Source organism: Bombus pascuorum, chromosome 5 (assembly GCF_905332965.1).
Source record: "Bombus pascuorum chromosome 5, iyBomPasc1.1, whole genome shotgun sequence".
Taxonomy (NCBI): domain Eukaryota; kingdom Metazoa; phylum Arthropoda; class Insecta; order Hymenoptera; family Apidae; genus Bombus; species Bombus pascuorum.
In genome coordinates, this window is record NC_083492.1 from 3873172 (window position 1) to 3887500 (window position 14329).

Consider the following 14329-nt stretch of genomic DNA (forward strand, 5'->3'; position numbering starts at 1 on the left):
TATACTTTATGTGTATTGTTTTTTCTAAACAATGACTGTGACATCTAATGCTTTCTAGAATATGTTACTAATTTTTTTAAGGTGAAACATTAGCATGCTCGAAATTTAAAAGCTTTTGTTACGTCACAGTAAATATCCATTTTCATTTTATTTTATTTCATTTAATTTAATTTTTAAAGGAAAGGAAATTTTAGGCAGTGAAAGAAAGATTTGAATCGCAATTTCTCCAACCTGACACTGTTACTGGTGAGATGTATAGGCTGTAACATGAGATGTATGTGTAGCAAAATTTCCATAAATTCATCCCTGTTCTTCGACTCTTAACTTTATCAACTAGGATTTTTTCATTTTGAGACGAATTTACGGGTTTTTCAAAGATGTTGTACTAAAACGACTCGCTTGTTTATTCTGCAATTTTTGATAGATAATAAAGATAGATTTCGTATTAGAAATTTTATAACGTTGTAACGCTATAAGCTTTACGTCATTTGATATGCTATTCATTTTATGCGATTCCGTGTCATAAATTTTCAACTTACGCTATTTGATAGCTTGATATTTATAAACAGACTGTGGATATTAGCGCAGTCATGCGATATTTAAAGATGAAGAAATTTTCAAAATACAAATTGTTTAACTTAAATGAAAAGTAATATGAAATATCAAATGTAGAGTACAGGTAAGACAAATTTCTGTTTTGATTCTCTATTTTTAATTATACTCATAAAAATATAAAACTATAAATTTTCGTACGTTATTTATAAATTTAATAATAAACATACAGTCTCTTTTCTTGCGATTTTGTCAAATATTTGTTTCATGGGCTATTTAACGACTATGGGATTATTTACGACAGTACGTAATTTATTATATTCTGTTTTTTTTTTACATTTAAAATTTTAATTATATACTCAACCATAATTATTGTTAATTATATGCTTAACTACAAATTGTTGCTAATTATAGGTATACTTTTAAGTATCGATAGTTATTGTTAAGAACAACATTTTTGAACTGTCGATAATGGAAATAAAATTAATGAATTTAGATAACGTATGGTTATATAGGGAGGAAAATTGTTGAAATCACTATAGTTTGGTTCTGAAGCGGAGGAATTATTGACGTTTCTGGTAAGCGAGGGGAACCATTCAAACTGTCAAACGATAATTCTGAGTGATAGACATATCTTCTTGATTTTATCATGGATACGAAAAAATATTAATAAAATCGATATATTTGATATCGAAAGAAATTAGCATCATTTTAATATCATATAAATTCTGTTATGTCTTAAGCCGCTCCAACTGCATTAAGGATTTTCTTAACACTCCAACTATCAATAGTATATAAAAACAAGATTAAAAAATTGTTAGATTTCATTTTTTGATGTTTTGTACGAGTGTTCATATAGAATATAACGCATGATCGTACATGGTATGACTTACTATACTAACAAAATAATTTCAATTTTTTCAAATTAATTTTCAACTTCTCAAGCAACCAACAACATCGGAGGATTCGTTCTACACGATGACGAAACTTTCTTCTTATATTTTCTTCATTTTACTCAACATTTTGGTAGCAGGCGAGTATTCTAAGGATTTTAATTTAATTCAGAAATAGAGGCGCAATATTCAGAATAAGGAGAGAATTTTTCGTTGTATTATTAACTTTAAGAATATTATCTCCAATCGTTGAAAACATTTCTCATCTTATTCTTAAGAGTACATATGTGAATGTCTTCACATTTTCTTTCTTAAATAAGAACAGCTATTAAATAAATTATAAATTCGTTATTCATAAAAATACGTAGTAATACATATTTATGACTATTTGTTGTTTGGTCATAGGTGCTGATGACAATGGTACTAATGATGTTAATACAATTTTCATACGTTTATTCAAAAGGTAGTCATTTATGTGCATGCAAAATCAATTCATTCCGACTTGTATATTTTATAACTACGATCTATTATTTAAATATAAATAAATCGTTTCTTTATTTGCCGTAATCCATCTACTTAATTTAATGTACTTTTGTCCGTTTATTTATTTTTCTTGACTTTCAGTTCAAAAGATTTTTTTATTTCAGGGATGGCTCTCATCTTGATGCAAATATATTAAATAAAACTGAATTGGTAACACTGGGAAAGCATCTAAAAAGAAATAAGAACACGGTATTCTTCATACATGGCTATACAGAGAGTATAAATAGCAACGATGTGCTTCTTATAACGAATGGTATGTTAGGACTCGAAATTTTGCGATATCGTAGAAGATAAGTTTCAATGGAAAATTAATCTCCCTTCTTAATTATTGCAGCGCATTTACAGGCCACGAATGATAATGTTCTTGCAGTCGATTATCAACGAATTGCTAGTCATTTTTACCCAATTGGTGTGTCAATGATAGAAACAGTCGCAAAAGTTGTTGGCGAAGCTTTGAATATTTTAGCGAGTTCTGGTATGAATGCGAAAAAGTTACATGTAATTGGACATTCACTGGGTGCTCAGATAGCAGGAAGTCTTCCAGAAAACATAGACTTTAGACTTGCCAGGATAACAGGTGTCGTTTAGTAAGCTAAGGAGATTAACTTTTAAGATTAATAGGACAGTGTAAGAAATTTGTATTTTGTTTACAGGCTTGGATCCCGCCGGTCCCTTATTCTATATTTTAAATTGTCGATTGACTTCCGAGGATGCTGACTTTGTAGATATTATCCACACTGACGCGGGCTTTTACGGAATAGTTTTGCGTAGTGGTCACGTGGATTTCTATCCGAACGGTGGTCATAGGCCACAACCAGGTTGCACCTTAATCAACATACCTCTATCGGGGCCAGGTTTGAATTTTTTAATTCTGAAATATATTATTTAAAAAATGATAATTTTGGTAACAAGTATAATATGCGAATACTCGAATACGTCCTGAGGCAAAGATACGCGAAAGAGTGTGGTCTATAGTTTAGTTAATAGATTCTACGCGTTCGTCATCGATCGTTCACACATCAGAATTACAAAAAGATTAGATTGTTTGCAGATTAAAGGAAAAATACATTTGGAAGGATCTATATTCAACGAATTTAAATTCAAAGTGATACAAATTAAGAAAAAACATTATGATCAGAAAACTATATACTGTATTACGTGTTTTTTAATACTGTACATTTGAAACATCAAACGATTAATATTCGAGGAATATATTTTTGTACAAAATTTCTGGTTTATTCTTTCGTAAATGTAGGTTATACAACAATAGCCAAACATACGATATAATAGTTTCGTTAATATCTTTCGAGTAATTAATCGTTATCGTTATCGGAATTTCTGTCGCAGCAAATGTTATTACCGCAGGTATTCTCGAAAAACCCACCAAGATTATACACAATATTTACATTAAGAATGGTCTCGGTCGTTTATTTACCGAGAGAAAGTAGAAAATGATATTTTATATACAGATAAAAGGAAACGAAAGGCTTCTTTTTCTTTCTTCCGTAGCCAACATTCAACTCTTTCCATTCATTGCATTACAGATTTCTGCAGTCACCACAGGTCCTACATGTTCTATTCAGAATCGGTTAGAAATCATAAGGCTTTCATTGGTAAATGTCAAGGGAATTGTACCAGCGATCTCGTGCCAATGGGTTTTAGCACGCCAAAGAATACGTTAGTATCATTCTCTATAATTTATTTTTAATCCGTTACTTGATTATTTTTTCTACAGTTTTTAATCTATTAAGCTAATGGTGAAGGTTAATCCAACATTTCACTCCTAAATCTTCAAACTTCCAGTCTTTTAAATTTTCTTTTATTTTGGTGTAAATATTCAACCAAACATTCAAATTTCTATGCTTTTTAAAGCCTCACATTTTCAAAATATCAGATTCTTAACTTTTAACGCGCAAATTTTCAAATTGTCATCTCATCATGGAGAAGAGAAGGAAAATCTCTTTGGCTGTTCCTTTTTACATTTGTATTATTTTTTCTATTCTCTAATTAATTATTATTCTTCTTTTAGGAGGGGTGTATATTCTCTGACAACAAATGCGGAGAGTCCTTTCGGTAAAGGTAACGATGGAATATAGTTAAAATGTTTCCATATATAAGACGATTAATACAAAATATACATGATAACCACTTGAAAATAAATGTTTCATTATAATATTTGTCTTGTATTAATTACTACCTAATATGAGCATTATCGTATGCATGTGTTCGTGACTTTTACTCGATGCGCTACACTTGTCATCCACGAATTGATATTGGCTTGCTGATTCAAAGAAGTGGATTAGCTCCGAAACGACGATGGATTATCCACAAAAGAACGTACAAAATGTGCGAAACTATGAAATAAAAATTAGAAACTACGTCGCGAAGCTTCGAAAAACCGTTCGAGAAAAGAAGCAGAAGCCCGAAAAGCTCGTTTCTCGAGGTGGTTCTTGAATAAAATATAAGCGTTGGTGATCAACGAATCTGATTTTCTCGCTATGAAACAAAGCGATTCTGATCTCTCTCCGAAACAATCAGAGATGTTCGAAAGGGATTCTACATTTTCTCTGAAACATTCAGAGATATGTTTTGTTCGAAAGACAGAGTGATTCTGTCTTGTTGGACTCGATCGAGTATTCGGGCAAAGTCCAGACGGAAGATGGAAAATGGGCATACTGATTAGCTGGTTACCGAATGCAAAAGAACTAAACATAACCTTCTACTAGAATTAATTATGTTCATGGCACATTTGGCTATTGATAAGACGATACGCATAAAAAATGAGAAGTATTGTTATCATCGCCGAAAAAATGCGTCTAAATGCTAATATTTCCTCAAAAATCCTTATCTTCGAAAATTTGCGTCATAGAATTACTTACAAAACTTGTTATGTTTTCTTTCCTTCGGACGGAATATGTTACGAACATAAAGAGAAAAGTTCCTTCCGAAAAATAATTTTTAATATAATCATATTTTTTCTTTGATATATTTTTCCAGTATCTAAAGAGCAAATATCTTAAGATATTAATTCATGGGTAACTTAATGTTTTATCCTACTCCAAAGCCTTATACTTTCACAAACTGAACACTACGTAGTTAGTATTTGACTAATGTTAAAAATTTGTTAAATAGGCTTACTATCAGCTTGCAAGTTTTATCGTTACGCAGTTGCTTGTAATTTATACTAAGTTCAACAATTAATTCTCTGATATGAAAGAATGGAGACGAAGTTCGTGTCTTCGGCACATTGATAACAATACACACTTTGCAAAGGAAATTATTTGTCACTTTAGAGATACATTGTATTTTGTATTATGTTTAGTTAATCTTTCATGGTCGTACGGTACATGTTCATATTAGAAACAGTTTAGAGTCCCAATGATAAGTGTGCAACATTGTTGGGTGCATATTCCGTTTTTAACTCTTTGCACTCGAGAGGCGACTCTGTCACCACGGCGTTCCGTGCTGCGACTCCAGTGGCGAGCGAGAGGCGACAGTCCCTGTTTATGCTACATTTCGACATCTTCGATCGATGAGAGTGCAATATTGGTTCATAAATTGGTTCCTTAGTTCTTTGTTAGGAAGTGTAAAGTGTTAGACTTTAAAATGGAGATAAAATATTTAATCTCATATCCCTCCGAAACTATGGTTCTGACAACGTCTCCAACCTTAGTTCGGATTTGATCATTGCAAAAGTATTATACTTTAGAAACTCTAAAAATGGTTTTCGGAAGTGAAATTAGCTCAAATGAAGATGAACTTGATTTTGAACTGTTGAAAAATGAGCAATTGTATTCAAGAATGCATCTTGGTGAATGCTTTATAAATTAACATACAAGAGAAATAGAGAAATTAATATTACAAAATTATATTTTCAAAGATGTAAATATAGATAAATTATTAGAATATAATATTTTTGTAAATTTTAATTTCTATATAAAGTCATTTTACGCTAGCTGTAAGACACGCGCCACGTATACGCTAAATCATCCGGAGTAGCTGCTACGCTCAACCGAAAAAGCCCTCGAGTGTGTCACGTCGGAGACACGAGTAATCACGAAATCGATAGATCGCCGGTGATCTCCTCGCCTCGCAGTTCGAACGTTTCACGAATAAGGTGAAGAAATTGAACTTTATAAATAATAATGGAATTTATTATGCAAATCCAACAGAGTGACGATTCAAAGTGTTACAACAGAATGATTCGAAGTGTTACAAGAGACTGGGTCAGAATGTTCTAACAGACTGCGAGCGATTATTTTGGAGGGTTTTTATACCGAGGTTTTAGTCCCTCTGGAAGGGTTGTTTTCTGGTGTATCTCAGAGATGCATATTCCGTTACTATTTAGTTATTGTTTCGATGTCTGTGGTACGCAGGATGTCTAGTCTATCCTATTACTGTTTCTGGGCGGCTGGTCTTCTTGAGCGTGTGACAAGTGCAAAAGCTTAATAGAATCTGTGTGCTTCGTTAGTAAGAATTAATGTCTCAAACTTGAATGTTAGTAAATGGTTGACGATAACAATATAGGTAGGTGTAATATTGAATTAAAAATGTTATTAAAAACATATAATATTTAAAATATGGTTTTGAAAAGGTAGTCTCCTTTAAATTATTCATTTCTTATAACATTTCTTTTTAAATAGAATCGGAACAAAGGTGTGATTCAATCATGGAATATTCATTCGCAAAATGGGAAAAAAGGTAATAAACTAAATATTTGTATTTGTATAAAAATATTAAATATTAAAGAAAAAAAAAATGTAGTATCGTGGACAGATTGCCTAATAAATATCGGGTGAACCTTAAGCAATGTCGCGAGAAAGCCTAAGTGCCGACAGTCCCATCAATGTGTCATCGGTCCTTCGGTCGAATAGTTACGCAGAAAAGAAGGCCTACGTGATCATGGCTACGGACGGTTGCGGAACACGTACGTGGTGAGGCTATGAGAAAAAATAAAGGGATGCTTAAGGGAGAAAGACGAATTAACGGTGAGTAGTTAGTTGAGAAGTCAGAGTGTTGTCAGCGTTGTCGAGGAGGACGGACCGCGTGAAAGAGAGCGTTGGAACCGTGGTGACGAGAGTTGTAAATTAACTATTTAGTTATCTTAGTTATAACACATTATTGTATTTAGTAATATAATATATAATAACCACCGTTTCCTGTTTAATTCATTCTAAATAAATAAAAATTTTTTACAAATATTTTATGTATCATTGAGAGTTTAGAATAGTCTTTACATATATATGTGTCGTATTATTATAAGTATTTTGGCCATTCGTTTGCTTTACGTTCAGTAGATTATGGAACGTTATGATAATTATCGGGTATTGTGTAATTTCTATGGCATTAAACTCTCTCTTAAAGTTTCTCTATCACTAATATACTTACTTTTAAACGAAATTATATGCCTTTAAGTCGCTTTGTTTTCCTCGCAATATTGTTTCACTTGTACAGTTAAAAGAACTTATGGAATACAATGGTTATAGTTCATATAATCAACAGTTATTAGCCAAGCTATATACAAACATAGATTATTTTAACGACATATAGTCCAGCATTTTAACAGCATGATTGTAGAGACGCAAATTAATATACAAATGTACTTTATTACAAGTAGAGAGTTAAGCTGTTTGTAATAAAATTTTAGTTATCAGTTTCGTAATAATAGAGAATAATTAATTAATTATTACTATTAATTAACCCTTTGGTCTCCTTTGTCGAAAGTGAGTCGATATCAGTTTCCCTTACAGCTACGACTATGTCGGGTCACACTCGATATTTTTTAATTTCCGATTTAAATATGCATTATATTTCCCAACGTCTGTTTTTACTTAGATAAACGATGTACATGTGCGTGATACTTTCTTACAACTCGAAATATCAAAGTCTCGATACGTTCAAGTAAGTATATACATACAAAAAATCGAAAATAGATGTATTTTTTTTGTTTGTTAGCAGTTATTTGACACAGTCGTTTGATGCAAAGTGATTTTACTAGCACTTCATTGCCTTTACGCAATCAATGTTAATTAAAACTGTCTCATCATATAGAGGATAAATTGCACGTGTTGTACTTTGGCTGATTTTGTTAAAGCCAGCAACCTTCTCACAAATATAGTTAGCAAATATAATTAGCCTCGCTTTGTTTCATGACTCGATTAAAATCGAGTTCGATAAAACTACTTTGTGCTATCGAAATTTTTCAAACAAATCTCGTTATACTTGGCCAATCTTTATTTGCTACCTCGACGAATGATTTCCATAATGAGAATATATATAGTTTTCATATATCAAGCTACATCATACGTATAAGGAAAAATAAATACGAATAAAAGAAAGAAGATTCTTTTGCAAAGCACGAGACACGATCAAAATATAGAAAATTGTTAGTATTCATTAGATATAAAAGACTTCAGAATAAATATTTACTCTTCAGACGTTTTAACCAAAGAGGACAGAAATATTTTTCTGATGCATTTATAAAATCTAATAATAATTTATTTAATAGAAAATAATTTAACAAAAATAACCTACTCAATGGAAAAAGAAAGAAACAACCATCTTTTCTTTCGTCTAGAACACGTGCTACCTAATATCGCTTGTTTGTTTAGCAATTATTATTTATCTTGAAGCTTTGAAACATTTGTACGAGCCAAGTATGAAAGCACAATATCACGGAGAGGTTAGAGTACGTGGATTAGTCTACGTGTTTCCCCTGCGTGCTTCTTTTTATGTCTAAGTAGACAATCAAACATTCTGAGAGGAGATTCTAATGGAAGAATAAAAAAAAAAGGGAAAAAAAAAGGTATGTTAATTGAAAGCGTCGTAAGCAATAACCTCCCTGTCATTTCACAGAGAAACTTATCTAATGGGATGCGATGCTTTTTTAATACTTTACCTTCCTTTTTGATCGTGCCATTCTCTGGTCTCTGACATTTTCGGCTTCTCCTGGCGGTCTCTTTCCCCATACCATAACAGCGATGCTGGTGTACGTAAACACCAGAACTGTTATTGGTATCACGTACTGAAGAACCAATAACGCTATTGAGTAATAATACCTGCAGCACACAAACACGCGCTTGAATAAAAAGCCGATTCAACAATATTATTAGAAGCTATTATGCTTCCATAAATTCGACTGGTTAGACATTAATGGCCCTCTGAGGAGATCTTAAGGGCAACTGAAGCAGCTACTCTTGTTTCCAGCTCCCCTCTTTTCTCCTTGTTGTGAAACTTTCGATGAAAATTTATCCGATTAAAGGGGAAAAATATGGAATTCTAAAGAAAAAATTAATACGAAAGGATGTATTTAAAAGAGAGTCAAGGTATCTCATTTCAAGGTATCTCATTTCAATTATCGATAGATTAAGGATATTTATTTAAATTTATATTTCTTGTTATTAAGAGATAAATATTTGAAAAATATTACATCCAACTACGCAAAAAAATAAAAAAGGTAAACTGTATACGTTTCGCTCAGAAATGGAATGTACACGTTCAGGTATCTTTAAGTAACTTATATAATTCTCGTATTTACAAACAAACAATAATTAAAAATGTCATCCACAACGATAAAGAATTGTCAGAATGACAATTAAAGTAAAACACATATATCTCGCTTCTTTTATTTTTTTAGTTTCCTCTTTTATTCTTTCATTGAGTAAACAAAGACACTCTTATTTCTATAATGAACATTTCACTTATTATTTGCCAATAGTTAAACGTCTTGAGATAATTTATTGCTTCAATTTTGAAGTTTTAGTGGTTACTTTAACCTTGACTGTTATGTAAATATATTTTTCATAACTTGTAATAAGCCTGAACTTAATTTTGTCCTCGCAATAGTCAAACTACTCAACTTCATTTTTCTAATAAATATTTAGTTTTGTCATTGACATAGATACGTAATTAGTGTCTAACCTGACGTCTATTTTCGGATCAAGGCCCAAATGATTATTAGCGTTGGAATTGATGAATTTGATTTCCATATAGTTCAAGTATATAGGTAAATAGATATGGATGAATATGGGGATAATTACTTGTTCTCCATCGACGGCCAAACTTCCACGCAAATGTATTGATTGCATCTTTCGTATTTCTTCGATGGTTGAGATAGCTTTGAAACAATAGCGATAGGAAGAGATATTATCATAGCAAGCATCCAAACAGTTAGAATCAGAAATTGAGCTTGACGTTTGCTCAATCTGGGTTTCAGGGGCCACATAATGGCAATATAGCGATCTATACTAATCGCAACAAGTGTGTATGCGCTCACCAATACTGATACCGCCTGAAAATAAATATTTCTGTATTAACGAATCATCTCTTTGCCATTACTACTTCGAAATTTAAACTTTAGGTAAGACATTCTTTAGGTAAAATATCGACATAATATCTACATAATTTTTAAAATGTGCAAGAAGAAGACGGTTAACCCTCACTTGAGAATTTTCACATTCTTTCTCCAGATTAATCGGAAATATCTTTTTTCTGTCGTTTTATTTGTATTTCACATCTTGGATCTATAGTTTAACGTTAGAACCACCGACGATTAAAGTATAAAATTTATGTTGATAGAAGATAAAATTTATATTATTATTTATCTTAATAGAAGCTATAAGAAAGGTATGTAAATTAAAAAAAAAACAAGTTTTTGTCTATACTTCGTCAAACATTTTTTGTTAGCTCCAAAGTTCAACCCTTCGTCATACGTTTGTAACATACATCTGTAAAATTATTTACTTGCTTAAAACCTACGAATTTGCCATTTTGGCCACTTTGGTATTTTCAGTGTGAGAGGAAGAATTTCTGTCCGTTAAAAGATCGTTCCACGTTCCACGTTACTTTCATAAGTTACTAATTAATTAAACAATAAATAATGTTCTCCTTTCAGTAAGATCAATCTCAAATTTCAATGTATCATATCATCTTTACGAAACCATCCGAGAAAATGAATATTCCCATCGCACGTGATTAATAAAAAGCAGCTTTTCTCACAGACACGGAAAAAACAAAATGAAATTCTATACGTGGATGAAGTAGCGATGCTACAGATCTCAATACATCTCGAATTTGATTTTCGAAAGCGCGTGAAAGGACAGGTCTATCAGAAGGTAACAACTTGTTACTAACGAGCTATCCCTTTGTCATTTAGTGGCAGCTTTGTCTACGAAGCGATGTTACGATCCGCTGATTCGCGAAATCAATGGTTCTAGACGAGTTTCGAGGCTCTATTTTCAGCAAAGGAAATTTCTGTCAGTGTTATCTGAATGTAGTTACACGAATATTCTCGACTATGTTGAGTATAAGGTTACACACTGTCCACTAGTCGCCACTGGATTCATTGGGTTATATGAGCCCATTCGCACTTGGACACCGAGTTTAGTCATGGTTTTTGGTCACCGGGCGACCTGGTTCTAACGATCCTAATATTCGAAGGGAACTAGAATTATGGATGAGATTTTATGTGTATTATAGCTGAATACGAAATGATACGCGTAATCGAATACGATCGAGTTGATCGAAACCAACAAACGTACGTTGATCGATTACATATACATAGCTTCTCATGAAACTGGTTTAATCTTTAATTAAACTTTATTTATCGAGTCTCTTAATTTATGAATTTCTCAGGAACTCATTATTGGAATTATGGAAATAATTTTCACGGAGGCTTAATATTGTCGTATAATGAGATGAAATTTCATAAAAGTTTAAGGAGGGTAAGAATACAGATTGGAAATATTACATCGTTAGGATAATTTGTGATGAAAGTTGAGAAAAATTTAATGCCGATGTATTATGCATTCTCAATTTTGGTGGAGAAGCTCTTTTCGGGAAGTTTTCTGTAGTAATGTATCTTTTAAAAATTCTTTAGTAATGAATTCCTTTAAGGGATTTTTAGGGTTTCCGATAACACTCAATTTATTGTTTAAATTAAATTGTTTAAACAAGTTTTGTAAGGATTACGATAAACAATCAAGTGACTAAGGTAAATAAAATTTCATTGCAATCAAAGTCCGAAATTTTTGTCTAAAAATTGTACTCGACTGAATGTAAAAACAATATTTGTACGAACTTAAGGCACAGAAATTTACAATAAAAATCCTACGAACATACAACAAAATTTATTCTCTCTCGTCGACTATCTTCTTCCAGATTGGCTTTTACGGTGTTATCGAGCTCCTAGATATGTAAGTATACTAGCCACGAAAGTAAACTCTGTTCAAACAAGTGACAGATAAGAGCAACAGGCGATCGTTAGCCTTCCTAGATCAATATTTTCAAGCGAACTTTTGGCAAACAAAGTGGACTCTGACAATAAGATAGGTATACATCCCGGTTTATAAATATCAGACAACGATATTTTTAAGGAAATGTAGAGAAGTTTGATATGAATCGAGTTCATGAAGTCATTTATGAGAAATGCATGGAACAAAAGAACAACGAAACATTTATTCATCGATCCTGAAGAAAGAAGAATATTCATTGTATTATTTATAACTGATGAAACATACGTGTTTTTCGTATCTCGAGATTCTAAATGGAATAATAATTCTAAAGTTTTAAATAAATTCCTAGCGATTGTTTCTCTTTTTTTCTCGGTTTCTGTAAGTGTTCCACTACTTGTGCACGGAGCTGGTACATATTTAGTAACCTGTCTGAATAATAGAAGTTCGCGCAAGAGTATATTCGAACAGTAGAACGTTCCGAGAGGAAAAAGAACGAAAATGGGAAAAATATAATAAATTGGTTAATAGTCTGCCAGTTATTTCGACCGAAAGAATTTTTTCATGCGAACAGTTTATTAAAATCGGCGCGGAATTCACGTGTGATTAATGAGAAATCGATATTAAACGGTTAGGTTGGAACTGATATGCGAACAGGTCCGGTCATTTCTCCATAGTTACGCGAAGCTTGTCGACTAATAAATTGTTCCTCTCCATGGTTGAACATCGCGTCTCCGAATGGCGAGTAACGACACTTGTTAATCTCCACATCATAAATGGAACTGGATTTCCATGTTCACGCGTGTAGCTGCTCTGACTTGGACAACCGAATAATTGCTTTTGCTTAATTCGATCAAAATCAACGGATCGTTTCGCTATTCGTCGATTTCCATTTTTCACGTAAGAGCATCGGTTAATTTGATGTAACGATGAAAATAACGTGGTTAATATGGCAGAGATATAATATTCGCGAGGATCATTGAATATAAAAGAATTAGATTTAGGGATTGTACCATTATTAGGGATATTCATTTCGTTAACAGTTGACTGAAGGTTTATCGTTCGGTGATTGAACTGGAGAATTTTGTTTCTCTATAATAAGCTTGAAATGTCTTTTAATATCATTGTATTTTTAAAACAGTAGTAAATAATAATAATAAATGTAAATTATTATACAAAGTTTGTCAATCAGTGTTATTAGAGGACAATTGAGATGGAATCACTGATTTGTATTTATCGATGGTTAGCTGAAAATTCGAGGAACCTTCCACAATGTGGACTACTTAGTTTTACGTCAGCAAAGCATTATTCCTTTAAAAATGTTATAAGAAATATCTCAATGTCTTATATTCGCTTTACATACTAAAGATTTATTCTCTCGGTGTGAAAATTTATTTCGAACGGAACACGAAGTGGAAGGTTCATCGGCGAAGCTTTCGTACATCTTCCATAGTTTTCAAGATGATATCGAAAAATTGGAACTTGGAAGTAAAGGTTTTCTTAAGTTTCGGCAAGCGAGAGGAATACGCCACTCTTATTTTTGTTTTATTCTTGAAAATTCGGGCACGCTATACCATGAAAAATTCAAAGTTGCGAAGATACACGATTTTCGTTCCTCTGTTAGATCTTTTTTTCTACTTTAATACCACCGTCCGCAATAATTTATCCTGTAGGACGATTTTATGATCTTTCCTCACCGATTCATACCTTAGGTACAAGAATAGAAAGACTATCAAGCGAACCTGCAAATAAATTACGATGAAACAAACTTCTGAGCCGAATGGCCAATATTGTAGTATCAGAGTGCTGATGGAGCTGGTTGGTACACAGAAGAGTGCCATCAGGATATCGCCGAAAGCAAGGTTCACGATGAAGAAGTTGGTAACGGTTTTCATTCGGGGACTGCTGTGTACTACGTAGCAGACTAGACCGTTTCCAGTTAACGCGACCACAAAAACGGTGCTATACAGGAAGCAGATAATGCTACGAAACCATTTTGTTGAAAATATGCTCTGCGATTCGGAGAAATAGTTGCAATCCTCTGGATTCGTTACGTTCCACGCCTCGAAGTCTTGTAGTCTCTCTAGCGAACGATTTACTTGCACGTCCGTA

At 32.7% G+C, this 14329-nt stretch overlaps 2 protein-coding genes across 4 annotated transcripts in view; one reads left to right on the forward strand and one right to left on the reverse strand.

Moving 5' to 3' along the window:
* The window catches only part of LOC132906625 (RYamide receptor-like), a 45626-nt gene that overhangs the window by 5419 nt on the left and 25878 nt on the right, over nt 1–14329 (reverse strand). For 2 of the 3 annotated variants that reach the window (XM_060958968.1, XM_060958969.1), the window contains exons 2-4: nt 13960–14329; nt 10028–10278; nt 8887–9046 (exon numbers count right to left, since the gene is read on the reverse strand). The exon at nt 13960–14329 is cut by the window's right edge and continues 34 nt beyond it. In XM_060958968.1, coding sequence (XP_060814951.1) covers nt 8887–9046; nt 10028–10278; nt 13960–14329 — 781 coding nt within the window. The remainder of the gene's footprint in view (nt 1–8886; nt 9047–10027; nt 10279–13959) is intronic. The other variant, XM_060958970.1, reaches the window with a different exon arrangement.
* On the forward strand, nt 1002–4163 carry LOC132906630 (pancreatic triacylglycerol lipase-like). Its single transcript, XM_060958979.1, has 8 exons — nt 1002–1130; nt 1498–1585; nt 1851–1908; nt 2093–2241; nt 2323–2565; nt 2642–2842; nt 3533–3665; nt 4018–4163. Exons 2-8 carry the CDS (start codon nt 1531–1533, stop codon nt 4082–4084), a joined length of 906 nt encoding a protein of 301 aa, XP_060814962.1. The 5' UTR covers nt 1002–1130; nt 1498–1530; the 3' UTR covers nt 4085–4163.